The following is a 20,099-nucleotide window of genomic DNA, read 5'->3' as shown; positions in this document are numbered from 1 at the left end:
TATGGGATAGATCTAAAAGCATGTTCACGTTAATCGCCCAAATGGTTTGCAATAAATATGTCATCTGGCCTGGTCATATGTTACGCATGTCTGTATTTTCAGAAAAACGTCATTCAGCCATAATATTCACAGCGTTGTGAATTCCTTCCAACAGCTATTCCAGTGATCAAATTTGTTGTAGATAATGAATTTGAAGGGGATGCTGAAGGACAGCTTCAAACATTAAACTTTGGGGTTGTATTTTCTTCGAGCAACAAGATTCAGAAAGTTTTAGTCATTTAGGAAAGCAATGTAAAAATAACACTACTTACACTTTCAAAGTTAGGTAAGTTCCCAGTAAACTTTGTAGAAATTGTAAGAAGTCTTAGATTACAAATGTAAGTATCAGTGAATGTCTGGATGAAATAAGAACTTTTCCATGAATAATTACAAATAATTTAGATTTAAAACACAAAATCGTGGAGAAATAGCTATTTATGTACCTACACGGTCCTTATAACTTTGATATCTGAATAAGTAATGAAGATTAATTTAATCTCAAAAAAAAAAAAAAAGCCATTCAAAGCTCTGCTATTAAAATTACCACTGCTATTAAAATTACCACTGGCTCCAGATGGAAAATTCTGAATACCATCAAATTGTTGTAATGGTCCTAATCATATACTGCGAGACTGAGTCCAAATTCATTACTGAAGTCCACTCTTACAGGTTATGCCTTCCTTTTTTATTTTCCTCACATGTGGTATTTTTCATCTCCATTACTTACCTTTTTCACCACTGCTTACAGCACATCAATCTATTTTTCCTCTTTACATTCTTTGCTTTGCTTCCTCTGTTTCTGTGAGTATCCATTTCTATACCCATGCGCTTTGGGACTTGTCAGCTTTCACATCCCACTGATATGTCTCTCCTCTGTCTTACTCCTCTCCCTCTGTTCTGTTTCTACACATTTCCCCTCTTCCCATATTTCTTTTGTTTCAGACCCTCTTTTCTCTTTACTCATATTCATCTTTCCCATAATAGATAACTTCTCATTTCACCTTCCCTTAATCCCCTTGTCTTTTACACCTTAACAGTCCACCTTCTTTTCTCCCACATACTCAACTGAACTTATTTTTGGAGACTTTGATCCCTTCCTAACGTCTCAGTCCATTGCTTTTCCTTCCTGTTAACCTGACTTTTTTCCCCTATGTCATCCATGAAGTTTCTCTCCTCCTCGTTGCACTTTATCTGAGCTCATACACAAGGGCAATGGGCAATACAATTGAGATCTCCTGGCTAGCTGAGTGGAGTAACAGACTGGGGAACTCAGAATAGGGCCCAGCATTGGACAGGGTTTTTTTTTACTCCATCTCCATCCCCCTGCGGACCTTCAGCTTACGTTAATTCTTCCCTTCAATTATAAAAACAACAAACTAGAAAATGTTAACTTGTCAAGACTGACACTACTTGTGGTTAAGAGTTGTCCTTGACCACTAGCTTGATTAGAACAAAAAAAAGATGCAAAAAGCTTTAAGTAACCTTTTCAGACATTTTTAAGCCAAATTTTTTTTCTGTGCCTCATGTTGGGGGAGTGGCCAGTATTTCAGCTTCAACAACACAAAAATCTTAAAATCTAAGGCATTCCAGTGGTATAGGAAAACTTGCTTCCTCTCAGCTGTAATTAAAACTATGCTTTTTATCACACAGAAATTCACTTATCCCCATTCCTGTTGCTTCTGTACCTTTTGAGCATCACCAGGATCTTCAGATTATACCCAAGAAAGGTGGTGAGGAACCGTTTGTTTTTCCAGGAGAGCATCTTCCTAACACCTGTTGTGACTCAGGGTCACAGCATCAGATGCTGCTTCAAAGCACACAGCCTAACAACCACTACTTCTAAAGAGAAGTATAACATTTATTTCATATAAGTATCCAGACGTTCTTGATTAGTCTGTCAAGCCAGATTTAGTTTCTAAAAAGAGCTGCTTGGTTTCCCACGTCTCACACTGCAGAATCAGTCTGGTGGATCCCAGGCAAATAAACTGATTTTCTGCCTAATTAATTGCTGACTGTTTCTGTGAGAAATGTTTTCCCCTTTTAATAAACCAGTAATTCATGTCAGACACTTATGAAAAAACAAACTGCCCAACCTTGACAAAAGTAATGACAAATGCTTTCTGATAAATGTTTTATATTCATGGAAGAAAGATGATGAATAATGTTTTTATTTATCATACACTAAGAAGGCTGAAATGTATTTTAGAAATGAGAATTGCAGCATTATGAATGAATTTTTCTTTGTAGTCTTTCTAATCACCCATGAAAAGAATTGAATTATAATGCTGCAAAAGATGAGTAACACTGTTCATGAGTGGTTCACTGTATAAAAGAAGACTCAGAAGCCATTATACTGTGCAATTTGAAAGCATTACTTTCAAAGCTAGTGGGAGATCAGAACTTGTTATCCATGTAAAAGTCAGATATACTCTATACAGCACAGATACACATAGACTCACTTCACTCTAGAGCAAGGTACTCAGCAGTCACTCCACTTACATGCTTTCCAGCTCCACAGGTTAAAACATCCTTCTCATTTACAAACATAATGAGGAAGTGAAGGATAATTTTTCTTTAGTTTAAGGCAAAACATAGTTTACACAAAATTGTTAAAAATATAATTATATACACCTAAAAGAACTTATTATTGTTGTGTGTACATGCGTAACGTACAGTTATATGAATTGTATATACATATATAGAAAGGCAGAGTGTACATGTACACTCCTGTACCCATAAGAAGTCTCCCTGTTTGATGACTTTATTTTTTATGTTCAGATTTTCAGCTCTCAGCACAACTCTCTTCTCCTTAAAAAATCACAAGATTTCTTTAACTGTAAGTGTTTAAGACTGCAAGGTTCTTATGAATGAATATCCAAGAATTTCCATTTTTGTATTTCAAAATTTTCTTAATTCTTATTTCACTTTCATCTATTTTTTTCCCTTTTTTTCCCCAGAAATGTGATCCCGCTACCTTTGCAGTTAATAGGACACCTCCAATGGGGAGCAGAAAAGGACTGCTATTCCCATATTTTCCACTGCTGGTTAGAAAAGATTCTGTTTTCAAGATAACCACTCTTATTTGAAACAGAGCCTTTTCTCAGTGATCAGTTTTTCATATTGAAAGAATATTCACCTTTCCCTATTTTTAGTCAATGATATCAATGAAAATCAAAGAAATTTAAAATGTCTCACAAAGTGACTGCTATAATTTTACAGCAATAAGGAAATAAAATGTATTTCCTTATTTTTACAAGGTTGTCATTCTATTATTCCACAGTAGATGGCATCACTCAACAGAAAGAAAGAGAAAGACTAAATAGACATCTGGATATAATGATATTCATACTTGTTTCTAACTCTCTGGATGTTGTTAAATGAGTTAAGAAATAAGCTAGGAGAATTGCAGTGAAAATCGTTGTGGCCTTTGGCAGAATGAAAGTATTAAATAAGTTTTCCAGAGGAAACTTACATCTGGGACGACTTAGTCTGTTCAAGACACCCCCTCTGTGCTCAGATGTAGATCTGTGTGTCAGCATGTTATGACATAATGCATTGTACATTGCTCATAAAGATTAAATATTAGCTCCAAAATACTTTGGAAAGCTGATTTGTGCTAAAACACTGGCAAATAATAAGAATAATAAGTTTATAAAAAAGCTGACTTGCTTACTTCTAAACTTGTGGTAAAACAATCACATACTTGCCTTAACCAAGTTTTCTTACTGATTTCCAAACGGACATATTAGCCTAAGATTTCAAAAAGTATTAAAACCAAAGAGGACTGGCTTACAGCAATGCCAGTTCTTACTCTACTTCTCAAAGCCCCAAATATGGTGGCTGTATAGAACTTCATTTCTATGACAGCTTTTGCAATGGTTCTCTGGAGGCTGGGTAAAGTTCTGATTCATTTTACAAAACATTAAAGCTTTCTGTTTGAAAGTTTGAATAACTTAGCATTTATGCTATTTCCTGAGCATTCACACTTTAAAAATTTTCTGTGTCTTGCTATGAGTGCATTTCCCTGGGCAAGCCCAACATGAGGGGGGAAAAGGGCAACACAATTATTTCCCATTTGCTAAGCAGACTAGAAGCAGTATGTAAGCAGACCAGTCAGGCGTAGCTGAAAGGAAAATTACCACTTAGTCTCAAAGGAGCTGGGAAAGTGATGTATAAAAGAGTCCAAATATTTACAGAGGAAAACAAAATGGTCTTGGTAAGACTGACAGATGTCACACGGGACAGAAATCGGATTCCAGAGAGGTCAATGGGAATTTTTTGTTAAGTACACTGACCTGAAAATCCGACCTGTGTTATAGTTGCTTTTGACTTTGTACCTGTGCAGGCACTCTGATCATGGCTTAACCACATTTATATGGCAAAAGGAAAAATCTCCTAATAGCTTCCTCAAAAACCACAGGCTTTTCCACTTTGTACAAAGTAAAATCTCCAGCTATTACATTAATAAAAGATTCACATATCCCATTTGCAGAGCTGTGACTAAATGGTTAGAAATTAAAGAACATCTTGAACTTCTCTGCTTCTCTCTCAGAGAGGGCAATAGTCCACACGCAGATGACTCACTGTCTTTCAGCAGCAGTCTGATGATTGCTTGAGAAGCAAAACTGAGAAACTATGATCTGCTAGAATCTGTTCGCAAACACAACGGGTCAAGCAAGGTTTCTGCCATTATTTAAAATGAATCAGATCAAGCCTTTCAAACTAATCCAAGAGAGATTTTTAAAGGCCTCTAAGTGAAGGATCAGAAGCCTTGCCTCTAAACTTGACCAGATCCAAAGTCTACAGAAGCCAAGAAGAGTCTTTCTGTTGCTTTTCATGGACCTTAAACAGTATGAAGCTTGTACTTCCTTATTCTAACCTGGTTTTGGCCATTTGCTTTACGGCATGACTAATTCAAAATGTGGTTTTGTATTTCTTCTATAATAAGTACATCTCTTTATTGTGCACTAAAACAATGTTGTATATATTGCTTAAACAATGGACAAAGAAGAAAGGAAATACTTTATTCAATTTCAATGGAAATGTTATAATTCCTCCATATACTGTAGCAGACTTAGGATTCCATCCCAGCTTCTGAAACGTCACTGTTTTCCATTTACCGAGCAGAAAAGAATGCCACAATGTCTACCTTGCAGCAAATGGTTTGGGCTCTCGGTCTGGTATTATGATGATGTTTATAAGAAAACCAAACACGCTCATTCCATCCTGTGATCAGTAATGGAAACAATGGATTCTCATAATGAACTCACCGGCTTGCTAAGCCAAAATGGTCTAGCTTGTTTGAATTTTGTTCAGTTAGGTAAGTGCTAAGTACTGGAGAAGTTTGAAATAGTTTCTTTTTCATAGGAGTCAGGACTAGAGGTGGAAATACAGGAAAAGAAATGGTTTAAGAACATGGATTTTTAAAATGTGGAGCCCACAGACATCTCTCAGATAGAACTGTCTTAAAACAGCCAGCTAGCTAATTTAATCTGTTCTACATGTTGCATGAGGACATAAGGGCCCATTTGGGCCTACCCATCATGACATTTTTAGATTTAACAGTTTTAGATTTAACAGCTGGCATTTGAACAATTCTGCCACTACTCCAGTCTCAGCCCTTTTACTCTAAACTTAGATGCACAGCAAGAAAGAGGAAGCAGCACACAATAATGCTGTTTAGTCACGATGCTATATTTTTATGTCAGAGATCCTGCAGAAGGGACACACATACTGTTTCTCTGGCAATGTACCGAAAAAGATAGACTCTGAAGCAAAGTATCATTATGTCATGTAGCCAAACTGTTCTTGCTCTGAGACCTACCCAATGTTTCTTTCAGATTACAAAATAGAAAAAACAGGTATACACTTGTACAAACAAGCACTTGCATTTTAAACAAATCACTGCTTGTTCCCTCCATTCTTCCAGGTAAGACTCCAAATGCTGAAACCTTTCTGCAGCTTTTAGAAATTTCAGAATTAGGATTAAAAAATATCCTTATGGCAAATTTGCTACTAAATAAAACACAAAATACCTTTATTTCTATTTGCAGATTATCGGCTTTCTCTTGATCTTTAAAGTTTGATTTATGTTAAGAACCTTATTTTCCTATGTTCACAAAACTTGTTTATCTCAAAGGTAATGTCATTTAAAATAACTGAATCTGTCAGCATTCTGTTTGCACAGTTGTGTTTCACATATTCCTCTACTCAGTCATGTATGTTGACATTCTTGAATGATGCTCTTCATGAGACTTCTATGCCACGTAAGTATATGTCACTATGCCACATAAGCATGGCTTTGAAATAGGGACGACTGACATCCCACCAGTGATACTGTTATACAACAGTCTCAATGGCTCCAGCTGGTGTTCAGCATGAAAAATAATGGAAGAAAAGCCCTCTCATTTCAAAACTGCTGATGGGAAAACAAAGGGAAAGGTGGGGTTTTTTTGTTTGGTTGGTTCTTTCTACTGAACTGCTTCAAACCGAGACATTCTAGAGGCAGGATAGAGCAGAATGCTGTAAATATGTATCATCTAGCTTCTTTTTTTTAGGTTGCTCAGAGAATTGTTCTTCCTGTTTCTGAATTTATAAATGTCATTTTGAGAAAAAAATCTGATGGATGCAAGGGATGGTTGAACTCTTTTTGTTGTTAGCTATTCCTAGACATCATCATGGCATTCTCTCTCTCTCTCTTTTTTTTTTTTTTTTTTTTTAAATAAGGGAGAAAGATATTCCTGACACCCATCCTGTACTGAGATGTTTTTCTGGGACTTTTTCCTCCAAAGTCCTCTCTGAATATATTGACCCTGTGACTCAGATGATAATATTTATACTTCTGCCTTTTTATTAGAGGTAGACTTGTTTGGATACAATCTGTAGAATGTACCTCATTCATGCCTGATTACTGGTAAATATTGTCCGACTAGAATTTAGGTGGCTCTCCCTTGATTTTACTAGGCTTTGGATCAGACCTAAAAAGCATAACTTCCAAACATTCCAGTGGGAGCTGAAGGTTTTCAGTCTCTGAAAGGATCAAACATTTTAATAAAGGCAACCTTTTGCATTAGAGCAGGCCACACAGAAAATAAGAATCTTAATTCTGTGTATTCAATGCCTTTAAGAGAGAAAATTGCGTAATTTCTTGGTCACTCTTCGAAACACTGGTAAAAGGCCTATGAGATTATTCCATCCTCTCTGTTCTCATATTACAATATATTTTTGGCACATCACCTTTTGTGCCATTTGGTGTCACTCTAAAAATAAGCAACAGGCTGAAATCAGTTTACTTGAGGTGATTCAATTGCAGTGTTGGCATAAATTCTCTCTACTCTGCAGTAATCTGATTTTAATGTGCTCCTTGTCTTTACAGTGAATGATGCCAAATGGCACAAAGACTTGTGTCTAAATCCTAAACTAAACAGAAATTGCCATAAATTCAAAGCTCTGATGTGATTACTGAGGATTTTATGGATTTGTTTATTAGTTTCTTTAAAACATACATCTGTCAATCCTTGGGCAGTCAATGAAGACTTCTACAGACAGAGTCATAGTATCAAGGTAATATTAATTTTATCCTATAAGAAGCTGGCCTAACATATTTCTAAGAAGGAGCACTAGCTCCATGCTCAACATTATTAGGAACAACTAAGCAGAAAAAGGTACCAAAATGCAGCATAACATTTTGTCAGATGTTAAAAAAAACAAAAACAAAAAACAAGGTATATGTTAAAGACATGTACATCTGCATTCATGATTTTAGCTAGGACTACAAATAGATTATAGTGTTGGAGAGTTTTTGCAGCATTTCTTGAAGCAGATCTGGCAAAAAGAAAGAAAAACTGGAAAAGTCATTGTATACAAGAAGGTTTCCCAGACCAGTCTGACACATTCAAAGCACTGTGAAAGTTACATTCAGACTCTTAGCTGCTACGTGAAAGTGAACCTCTTAAAACTGGTAATTGCTACAACTTGCTCTACCCAGAAATCCATGTAAAACACTGTGGAATCTGAACTATAACTACTTAAATCAGGATACTTAAACTTTCTTGCAAGACAAAACCCAAAGACCACAAGGAAAAGAAAAGGTATGGTTTTGTTTTTCTTTGCCTAACTTTGCAATTAAAACAATTTTTATCAGGTAATTAAAATTTAAAAGGGGACAAGCTCTTCTTATTCATCTTAGCTGAATGAGAGGACTAAGAATTTTATGTAACACTGTTTCTATGGTTTGCCCTGGAAGACAGTTTGCCCTGGAAGAAATCAGTTTGATTCAATGCTTCTTTCCTGAGACAGAAACAGATGGGGAATGTTATAGTGCAGTATAGTGCATATGGTAACACCATTTACATTTTCAGATACATTGGACAAAGTCATCCCCAGTATAACTCCATGGCTGTAGTGAATTTACATCAGAGGTGAGTAAAGCAGCAGTGGGTCAAATCTGACATTAATGTAACTCCCCGCACAATTTTATTGAATTCTGTGTAACTGCAGAAATTGGAAGTAAATGAAAGATTTGGTTCTTGCATTTTATATTCCAAAGATGGAATAAAGAGCTCTGGCATGTTGTCTAAAGAAAAGAATCGTATCTTTGACTGCCAATAAATTAAACGTATTTGTAATTAAGAAGTTCAGGGAGAAAAAAAAAAAAAAGATTCTGAATGCATAGTGCATCATTAACCTAGTTTAACCATTAAAACAATTTGTATTCATTCAATCCTTATTCCAGTTTGTATTAATTCACCCCACACCCATCTTGGACATGTTGGATACACATGGCAGTATTTGGAATTCTTAATCTGCCTCATAGTGGAAATTAAACAGCTGTTTATAAAATGACTGGGTACATCATTCTTACTGGCAACTTTCTCAGGCTACCAAACTGAATATTGTCAAGTTTTTCTCAGGGTACCAAAGATACTTCCTTAATTTTGGCGCCACCTTCTAAGTTTCAATTTCAGTCCCTATTTTCAAGTATTAGCACCTAAACATTTTCCCAACTAATGCCCTTGTCAGGTAAAGAGCCACACTTTTGGCATGGTGAAGCCTGTGCCTGCAAATACAGTGCTGATTTTTACTAATGTCAAAGGTCACAAGCATTGGCACTGAAGTGACCGCCTGAAGCCTGGTGCCCATCAGCTCTCCCAGCCCTGTACAGCAACAATGCCTGCTGGCACAGACTGAGAAGAAACAGTCCTGGGGAACAGGGGAAGGCTATGACATCTTAAACAGATACAGATTTATCAGAGGTTATCTGTTAGAGTCCTTAAAAGGTATGAATGGAAGAGCTTGAGCCTGAGAAATGTGATAAATGAAGAGGCTTTGTTTCTATTTTTTTCTTCTTCAGTGAGACAAGTTTACAACATGCTTTCTCTCTTCAGCTGCTCTAACAGGAAAGGAATCAGTTGGATTTGATGTCCTCTTTTCTCTTTTGTATATTTATGTTATTCTGTTCATGCTAAAAAGAGGGATCTAAAAAGAGGACCACCCTGCCAACATCTAAGCCACCAACAGGCTTAGAATATTGTACAAAGAATCTTACAAATATCGGAGCAGATTTCAATTGCTCTTTCCAAAGAGTCGCAATTCCCACCACACAGTCTATTGTTTGCTTTCACTAGGACATTCTTCTCTGCAGCAACTGGCACGGAACGGCCACCACTCGGCAGGGAAACAAGCAAACACCATACTGCAGATCTAAAGCCAAATACAAAAAATATATATACATTTTTAAAAGAGCCTCTCACGAACATAGAAGTGTTTCCATGTTTGCTGCTTATAGCTAAAGGAAAACATAGGGGATGCAGTTCATTCTCCCTTTGATGCTCAGTGTGGCTGTTACACCGAACATCAAAGGAACAATGAGTGATGCTTCCCATATTTTCCATTAGCTGTATTCAAGTGAGAAATTGTTTCTGTCATTTCTGTTTGAAAAGGGAGCTGCAATTTTACTGTTGCATCCTTTCCAAAAAGAAAACAGCAAGAAGAAAAAGAGGGAGAGAGAGAAGCAGCAGCACAAAGGCAAAGAGTAGGGGAAAATAATAGATGTTTGCAATACATGGCTGCTAATGCACTGACTGGTCACTGGGTGTGATTTTCAGTGGAAACAAATTATGTCCAGATATTTTCCAAGAATTGCTAATATTGAATTGCTGTGGGAAGTAGCTTCCAGCCACAGATCATCCTTTTCTATCTACTACTGCAAACATGCACAGAGTCTTCCTGTGATTCTAACATCCATCACACTGCTGGAGCTGGGAGTAAAGCTGAGCCTAAAGCTAGCATAGTTGCCCACAGAAGTTTTGCACACATGGAAGCAAATCTTTTACTGGCCTGGCAGGAGAGCAGAGGTTTCCGTGCCACCCTTCAGTGTGGGATACAAATTAAATAAAATCAAAAAACAGCAGTAAAGAGGGATGCTTTCAGGATTGGTCTCCTGAGGCTATGGATACCTTTGTGTTTCTCTGGCTTATGTTGAGGGCCATTTTGGTACAAAGTCAGCTACAGCCTTAAATCTACAACTTTTATCCCCCATTTCTTTAGAGTCATTGGGGTGGCCCTTTAGCTATAAGTTAAGGCTTAGTCTTTCCAAATAAGAAAACATATTCAGCCTTAAAATATACATCTTTCCATTATTATCACATTCTTCCCTGTTTAATGTCCCATGCATGCTTTCTCTTCCCTAGCAGACATCTCTTCACAGAGTATTTGTGTGAATCAAAGCAAGACAAAAATGTGCAAACATTATTAAAGGAAGTACCATTTTTCTTCTCATTCTGCTAGTTCATGTTTAAATGAAGGGTCTGACATAAATGAGGGAAAATGGAAGTAGTCTCTTAGCTAATCTGAAAGGAATCTCCTCTGCTGTATTTTCACTAAACAAAGCCAGAAGTCCCAGACTTGAAGTTTACCCAAACTAAAGCCAACAAATGATTGTTGTTGGAGGGGTTTATATCATGTTTTCCATTGTCATTTTGACATGAAACAGGCAGAGATTTCGACTTTGACTCTGCAGACTCAGAGACAACAGGATTGGTTTTGAAGTAAAAATAAATAAAATCAGTGGTTGGAAGAAGTGCTAGATTTTCTCCAGCAAAATGGAAAGAACTCCTACGAAATACAAGATGAAAAAAATGATTATTTGATATTACAAATACAAAATACAATTTACTATGCTTCTGTGTGAAAGATGTATTGCTCTACAGTCAAAAAAGGAATTCATTCTTCCTTGCATCCTTCCAGCATTTAATATGGGGTTAGGAAACATCTTTATCACAATAAAAATACTGAAGAGCCTTCCTGACTCCTGTAATGTGTTACAAATACTCTAATTTGTTACCTCACTGCAAAGATTATCGGTCCATCAGCCAAAACAAAGGGCAAAAGAACGGTTAATCTTTGAAGCTATGATACAGTGTCAGAGCAATGTGAACAGTACTAATAATCTGGTCCTTACACAAAAAATGAGAATCTACACATAAATACGAGAAATTTTTTTCCCTAAACCACAAAGTATCTGACTCTGTACTGCACAGGAAAAGATTAGAAAATTCTGTCGGAATTCCTCAGAGATTTTCCAGGGAGACAGCATTTCTTGTCAGGGAAACTGTGGAGAGGACAAAAAGCAAAGTTTTGCAAAACCTGTGCAGCAAAAGAATTAATGGAAGAAAGCAACTCCGTATAGCTGTTCTGCAGCAATAACTGAGTCAAACCACTGACTCCCACACCTACTAGCAGCGTGGCCACTAAAAGACAATTGCAGAGAGTCACCTTGTGGCATATATCTAACAGAGAAAAGGTCAGAGAGAGCAGCAGGGCCCTAAACAACCTTCCCTCCAGCAGGAATCCCACGTGGGGATCCCAGGCTGGGCACGGGGCAGCACAGTGATGGCCACAGGCTGTGGCACACTTCCAGACCTGCCAACGCTCCCCTCAGCAGTGTCCAAGGGAACCAGTGGAAGGGTTGCTCTCTTAGAGAACGGAAGCAAAACACCACTCTTCCTTCATCACTCCTGAAAAACGAATTACATCCATGCTCAGTTCTCTGCGTATAGGACATATTATTAGGAATGTGTTGAACAAGGGATAGGCTGGCAAAGTACTGCTGTAACTACTTCAAGGTAAAATGATAACACTAAAATTTTTCTTTCACTTGTGGTTTAAGATTATCCACGTCCACCAAAAATCAAAATCAGAAAATCTCAGGATATGCAGGTAGACATACAGGTGCTATATACAAATCATTTCCGCTGGGAGTAGGTCCTAGGCTGAACCCTTAACCACCTTAAAGCAGTGCAACCTACAACTTAGCAAGCTACCTCAAGAAGGAGAAATGAGATAACAGCTTCATGTTATATCAGAAAACATTTTATTCTACTCTTTTCATGTTCCAGCTTTATTTTCTAGTTATGTTGGAAGCTAATCCAGTCATTGAAGTCCACCAAAAAGTGCAGGTAACAGCATACCTTTGCCATTGTCAACAGTTTTCACTTTCTTAGCTGTGATTTTTGCCTTGTTTCATAAACAAACATGACTGAAACACAATAATCTGGAGTATTAATAGACATAGCCATTGCATTAATTTCCACTTCTGTGGGTTTTGAAGAATCATTACTTTAAACTGACGAATGAAAACATGCAACTGTTACAACAGGTGTGGTTTGTGCTCTTCTCCAGGCTACTAACCTACCATAAAAGCATTAAGAGTAACACAATTTTCACGTTGCCTGCTAGCCAGAGAAAACATGCTTTGTTATTGCTTCCCCCTATTGGTCAGCTGAACCTTTCAACTCTGAAGAGATTGCTACTAATCCAAAATGTTAAATATCAGTCTACATCAATTCCATTACTGATCTATAGCATATTTTCCAGATTATGAAGCCAGGTATGTCCCATCTTCTGAACATTTCTGATTAAAACAAGATTTGAATAACGTTAGCACATAATTGGGATAATGACTAATAAATCCATGCCAGTCTAGTTTATTAGCCAATCTGTGAAACAAAAAGGTGGTAGTAATTCATTCCTTTCTTTCTCTTGAAAAGCATTAATTAAAACTAACACGCAGTTGTGTCATTTGCCTATTTCTAACCTCAAAACTTTGGCAGCAACTGGAAGATGATATAGGACCTGCTTCTAATCTGTAACACTAAAAAGAAAACAAATGTAATGGCTTTGACTGAGGCATCAACAATATTAGTGCCAGAGACAACACCCTTCTGCCTCTGCCTCTTCTCCCTGTAATAAAGCAACAGATATTTCCATCTTCACCTCCACTTTCAAAAACTCAGGATGCATAGCTTTAGTCTCAAATCAAAAACAAACACGGAAAACAATGGAATGGATATTTAATGGTCTCATTTTCCTAAGGCTAATTTCTTCCAGGGATGTGAGGTCTCGAATGTGTTTATGAAATTTGTCATATTTCCAAGAACATATATATAAGTAGTTAGAGGGAGTGGATTCCCCAGGCTTTCATTTAGTCTGATTTTTCCAAATCAGAAAGGGATTAATCACTTTTCCCAAAAATAACCTTGCTTGCAATGTACTTGGTATAAACCATTGAGGATATTTAGAGATGCAGGGGACAAGAACAGAAGACCCCTGATCTATCATACCTTCATGTAGTCCAGGCTACCTATGCTGGTGTAACAATCTTTTGGCACACTGTGAAGGTACCAAACATGCATCATCCAGCTTTACCTTCAAGAATCTGGAGGAGGACTTGTCTATGTCATCAAAAAAACATGAGGAAAGACAGTCATTAGCATTACCCCATTACTCTAGCTAATTTATCAATAAAAATAATGTATGTGTACAGTGTTGCATATAGGTAAGTGCTAAAAATATCAGGTTGGAAATCCCACAAATATACTGCATGCCCATGGTACTATGCAGGACCCATCTACTCCAAGACCCATCTAACCTTTTTCAACTAAAAAAAGAAGAAAACAGAATTGCTAAATTAAGGGCTTACTTATTTGTAAATATTGCTAAAATAACATCTTTCTTTTCTGGGTATTTTAATCAGAAGTAGCTGTTCAGTATAAGGAGTTCTTTGCATGTTGGCTCCTGAAACCTACATATGATGGCTGTATTTCACTCTAAAATTGTAATTTGTAACTCAGACTAATATGAAAGGTCAGCAAATCTTCTTAAAGATATTTTAAGATTCAATCATTATCTTAGAAATGAGCTTCTTGACCAAACATCCAAGACAGTACTTACATTACAATGAAAGCACTAAAATTCCTTCAGAGCAGAAACTTAGCTGGAATAATAATGAAGGGTTTCTGGCTGAGCTCTCAGCCTGCTTTTAGGGCAGTAGAGTTTTTTGATGACCTCTGCGAAGTCTATTGGGTGTTCATCTGAGGTTGGTCAGGTATAGGTCACTGAGATGCCCTTTTTCACTCAGCACAGGACCAGTCCCATTTTAGCACCTAGCTGAGTGGGGCTGTGAGTGTGCCTAAAACTTGTGCTCTCTTCAGGAAGTACCTGTCTTTACTGACCCTATGAACTTCGGTTAAATGGGATAAATGTAGGACATTAGACTAGCAAATGCTTGTAGGAAATAGTGTTGTCTAGGTAGAAGATGGATTTCTTTCCTAAAGAAGTACTCAAAGTTCTTTACATTATTTGGTAGTTTAATATGCAGCATGTAAAATATGCCCCCAAATGGTGAAACTGAATATACATCTCAAATCTGAATCATCTATAATGTTTGAAACACAGCTGTCAGCCACTAGGAGGCATTTTATCTTGCACATGATCAAGGCTTGGCAGTATCTTACACTAAGAAACTTAACACAAATCAGAAAACCTAAATTGACTCAAGCTCCATTGCTAGCTATTATAGCAAGACAAAGAAACACATAGCCCAGAGGTACACGTGACTATTCTAAACTTAGTGTATACTGTTTCCTTAATATCTTGCCAAGTCTTGTCTCCTGGCAGGCTTTTCCAAGGAAAATTTTATATTGACTTACATTTGATACAAACCATATAAACATTTTTCTTGACAAGAGAGAGCATTTTAGCATGTCTGGAAATTCTCTTTTGACTCATGGAAAATTTAGCTTCCCAGTCCATCACAGCACTGTACATGAATCAGCTATGTTAATAGGCAACTCCTTTGATTACTAGTTTCACTGTGAGAAAAGAATATTGAACTGTATGGAAAGGAACATTCCAAAGAGAGAAGAGAACGTGATATATTAAGGGGTAACTTCTGTTTTACCAGCCTCTCTAAGTAACTCTGTCTCTGTAAGAAGTACGGAAATTAGCCCAGCAAGGAAAAGTTGCTACAACATGAACCAGGAATGTGGCAGAGAAATGAGAATACTCCCCCACACTTTGCATGTGTATTGTTTTACCACCCCAAATTCACCATTTCTTGAGTCAAATATGTTTTGCACTTCAGAAATGTTCAGGGATACAACCAAAGGGAGGGGAAGAGACCTGGCACTCAGAGGCCTTTGTTTATTGGACCAGATGAAACTGAGGTTCTTTCTTACAGCAGATAGTCCCTTAGTTCTCATCCCACTGAATATATATATATGTGTGTATATATATATATAATATTTATTTATAAATATATGCATATTATTTGCTGCTGTAAGCAGAGAACACACAGCATCCATTTGCTCAAGTTTTGTAATTTTTTCTTCACTGAGAATTACTGAAGATACAATTTATATATTGAAAAAGCAGAAACAGAAATGTTTACAGTGAATTATATTTATTCTCTATGGAATATCTTTACATGTACATTCTTTTAAGATACTTTTCAACGTTTAACCTGTGTCTATTCTTGATGAGGAATAGTGGTATTCCAGATTAATTTGGGCTATTTGTTGTTGCAGATTATGTTACCTGATTTACTCATGAGCAGAGCATTCTGAGCTCTGATTGCTCCACTGCCAAAAGCCTGCTGTTAGAATCATAGTAATCTTCTAGGCAGAAGTTCCTTTCCAGGTATGCTTAGGCAGATAGATTTATCATGAAATGGCTAAAGTAATCATTTTCACGATTTGTATTATATAAACTAGGATAGGATATGGGTTTAAAAGCGTTTGGCTTTGCTTTACTGCAGTACAGTTTATTTGGCTGCCACTTATCAAATTATTTGTAAAGTTATTCATTTCTTTAATGTATGGATAAATACATTACAGATCTTTTTTATCTACAAGGAAGAAAAATGTTTTATCTTAAGGAAGGCCTTGTTTAAAATGTCTGGCAAGCAGGAACAGAGCACATCCAAAAAAGGTCAGATGTACTTGTGGAATGTCATCTGTTTAACTTAAATATTCATAACACACTTATCTTCACTGTAAGCTGAAGCTGAATACACTGTAAGTATATTATTTATACAAAGTTTTGTTTTTCTCTAAATTCCATGTTTTTTTCTTTCTTTTTTTTTTTTTTTGGTGTTCTGTTTCTCTCTGTAAACATATGCATACACACATTCACACAGACTCCCAGATACCATCAGCTGTTAACCAGTCTCATGAGGGACTAAAACAGCCTGCAGATGCATTATTGAAACTATTTTAGCTGAGGGAATTAATTTACCCTCCTGCTTTATGTCAAAAGTGAAAATCCTATAAACTGACTTATTTTCATGTAGCACTCATAAAAACTGTTTCATCAAAACTTATTAGAATTTTAAGACTGTTTTCCACACATAAATTGTTAAAAAAAAAAAATGCTGCCGGGGAAAACATACTACAAAAGTACAAAGGAGTACTCCGATTAAAAAGCTGAATGCAAAAACTTACTGTTTGTGACAAATAAGTTCCAGACTGTGCAGAGCTAGCATTTAAGATGTTATTCCAAGACTTAAAAGAAATAGTTTAAAAACTCTCCCGTGTCTGTAATATGAAAACAAGAAAGAACAAGAACGAATGCAGCTGAGGCAGAGAACACTGTACAGTCCATTTAACCACAGAAAAAGCAAAGCGAAGATAAACCTATGGGATGATAATGCATACTCCTGCAACTTTCAGCTTCAACATTAACTATCTGACACTGCTGAATTAGTGAAGATAAAGTGTTCTGGTGAGATTTGTGAATACATTTCTTATAAGCTATTTAAATGATTGGTGAAAATAAAAATAAAATAAAAACATTAAATCATAAGAAGCTTGAATTACTCACCGTCTTGTTGTGCCAAAATAACTGAGGGTTGAAACACGGCAAGAATGAGCAAAGTTACTTTTTGCACAAAGCTCATCATGTCTAAATATTAGACATGAGACTCTCTGTGCAAAAATAAAAATGGGGGGGAAAGAAAAATCTATTCAAAGTAGCAACATCGGTTGTTCCCTGCCCTTCCAGCACCGGGCCATGTACAGAACTCAGCCACAAGCATTCCCCAGCTTTGGCCTTAAATAGAAAAAAAATTGGCTTACTTTACTTTTCCACCCCCTTTACTGAAATATGAGAAGACGACCCATCCCCTAACTGTAAATGAATGATTAATATTTCTCTTGGCTTTAGAGAAGAATAAAGTCAACTAAACAACATAAACAGCACATCTGGAACTTTTGTGTGTATATGAAATGCACACTGAGACTATATATGAACAGTTAGTGTATGCTGTGTGAGAGTTACATGTATGTGAAAAAAGAAGTTCTATGGTAACCTCTGTGGTAAAGCATTTGTCATGTAAACGAGGAATCAATGGGTATGGCCCAAATAATATTTATAATTCTTAGTACTTCCTAACAAAAGTAAAAGGTACCTGATGTGGCCATAGAAACTGAAAGAATCTCAGAATTTGAAGAGCAGTCATGGATATTTCTACTGATGAGCAATCAGCACTAATGAAAGTGAGGCGTTAAAATTGCAATACTTCTCTTCCAGTGCTTTTCTCACCATCTCAGCCTCACGCCATGGTTTTGTGTGACCTGGGGAAAAAGTAAACATGAAAGATTTTATGAAGAAGACAAGATCCCAAATCCTTCACAAACTAAAACTTTTCAAATAATTCAAGTTGATGCTGTCATTACAGTATTTTAAAGGAATGCAGAACAAGTACCACCTTTTTCTTCACTGTTTACTCCATAGACAACAAAAAATCTTGAGACTACTGTTTTTTTTTTAACTCGAGTTCTTTCTTTATTCCATACAACGCTTTACTGAGAATAAGAAGGATCAGAACACAAACTTATCTTGCAAAGAAGATTGCTTACACAGGTTTTGCTGGGAAAATTTGTTGCAACTGTAGTTTTATTTACAATTTGGGAGACTTCAAAATGAATTTAGAAAGCTGCCACAGTGTGCATCTTTGCTAAACCAATGATCAAATTAATTGCTGCTCTCAGTCAATTAATTGAAAAAGATGAATTTAGTCCCATTCATGGACTGTAGGAGTATTCATTCATTTATTCTTAAGTATTGCTGAGATTACAGTAAACACAGGGAATCATCACTCCTATAAGGCATTTATTTTATGAACTGTCATCCCAAAAAAGGGATCTGTATCTCTGTATGCATTAAAAAAAAAAAAATCAAACCAGCTTGAGGTTATCTTTATATCTGATATGTATTGGGCCTCATTTCAAAATGTATTTATTTGAAACGCATTCGCACTTAGCTGGAAATCCCTCTTCTGCCATGGTCATTTGAGGTCAAAGAAAGTAGGAAGATGTCTTAATTCGATGCCACTTCTATTCTGAGGGGGTCGTCTGTGTCTTAATCACTCATAAGGTGTAAGTGGCTTGACACATTTCACAAGAATTACATGCCACTTTTTTGTATGAATTAAATACTTCCCAATTCTCCACATTGTCTGTGTTGGAATGGTACAGTTATTTCATGGTTTTCGTAACCAGTATTGCATTACTTTATAAGTTAGGTTACTTGGTTTATAAATTTCAGGTAGCTACAATAAACAAATTGACAACCCCCTCCTATTAAGATAGCTAAGTATGTAAGGAAAAATGCTTCAGATTTTCATATACATGCCTACAATTTATTTATTTATTCCCAGACTTATGCTCATGACATTAATTAGAACCACAATACCTGTAATAATACCTGGACTGATGTGGTTGGCTCTCCAAGAAAAATGGATGAGTTTATAGGCTTGTCCAATGTCCAAACAGAATCTGTTTGCCTTCCTTTAGGAGGAAGCAGGACTTCTGATCAGTAAGAGAACATATCTATGACTAACTGAATAGCTACATAGCTGTTTGCAATAAGCTCTCTGCTACTGAAGTCAAAAAGGTTTTATCTTGATATAAAAAAAAGTGTCATTTATAGCTTTGTTCATTTTTCTTTTATCTTTTATGGTAAGGTGAAGATGGAAATATTAAATCAAAACTGTACTGAAATCAGTGAAAGCTTGAACCTAGATTCAAAATTTTTGGTGCCAGACTATCTCTGTAAGACTAGTTGAACTGAGACACTGGATCCAAACCATTCTCAGCAATGGAATGATTTAATGATTTATCAAAATTGCATGCAGACCTACCTTTTACTTGCACTCTGTTTTCTGTATTGAATCTTACATGTTTGCCACAGTGATAATTTAATATACATAAAACATAATGAATATTAAATGTTCACATTTAAGTGTCTAATGAAAAAATAAGAGAAATTAGATAAGTCTTTGACTTACAGTCACCTTCAAAATGAATTCTATGAACCTTTTAGCCCATTTGACCACACCAAACATTTCTCTATATTTCTTAAAGTTTATCCTCCCTTATTTTCACTTATGCTTCCCTTTATTTTAAACAGAATCAATGCTGGATCATTCAAATTCAAATTTAAATTCTAAGAATAGTTCTGGATTGCCCAACTTGGACACGAAACTAGGCCATCACTTGACTACAAGCCCAGATTTATCCATGTCATGCCTACTAATTCCTATAATCATTGGAGTATCAATCCAAGTGTTTGAATTTGTACAGAAATGATTACAGTGGTAATTCTGAGGTTCCTATATATAAAAATAGCCAATATAGCTTAATGGATACAGTCCATAAAGAACAAAATAACCTATGGACCTTCCTTGGGTCCTGGAGCACGTTTGCTGTGCTTCAGCAACT

At 36.4% G+C, this 20,099-nt stretch overlaps 1 protein-coding gene and 1 long non-coding RNA gene across 2 annotated transcripts in view; both read right to left on the bottom strand.

The window, feature by feature from the left end:
- The window catches only part of COL3A1 (collagen type III alpha 1 chain), a 55,275-nt gene extending 37,829 nt beyond the window's left edge, over nucleotides 1-17,446 (bottom strand). The window contains exon 1 of the mRNA XM_026095864.2: nucleotides 17,200-17,446. Within this exon, the coding sequence (XP_025951649.1) occupies nucleotides 17,200-17,278 (79 nt within the window). The 5' untranslated portion in view covers nucleotides 17,279-17,446. The remainder of the gene's footprint in view (nucleotides 1-17,199) is intronic.
- Nucleotides 17,447-17,791: 345 nt separating this feature from the next.
- Nucleotides 17,792-20,099, bottom strand: part of LOC135328968 (uncharacterized) — a 31,922-nt gene continuing 29,614 nt past the window's right edge. Inside the window, exon 4 of the long non-coding RNA XR_010390099.1 lies at nucleotides 17,792-17,951. This is a non-coding gene — a long non-coding RNA (uncharacterized LOC135328968). The remainder of the gene's footprint in view (nucleotides 17,952-20,099) is intronic.

The sequence above is a fragment of the Dromaius novaehollandiae genome, chromosome 7, assembly GCF_036370855.1.
Source record: "Dromaius novaehollandiae isolate bDroNov1 chromosome 7, bDroNov1.hap1, whole genome shotgun sequence".
NCBI lineage: Eukaryota > Metazoa > Chordata > Aves > Casuariiformes > Dromaiidae > Dromaius > Dromaius novaehollandiae.
This window is presented reverse-complemented; position numbering and strand designations above follow the sequence as displayed.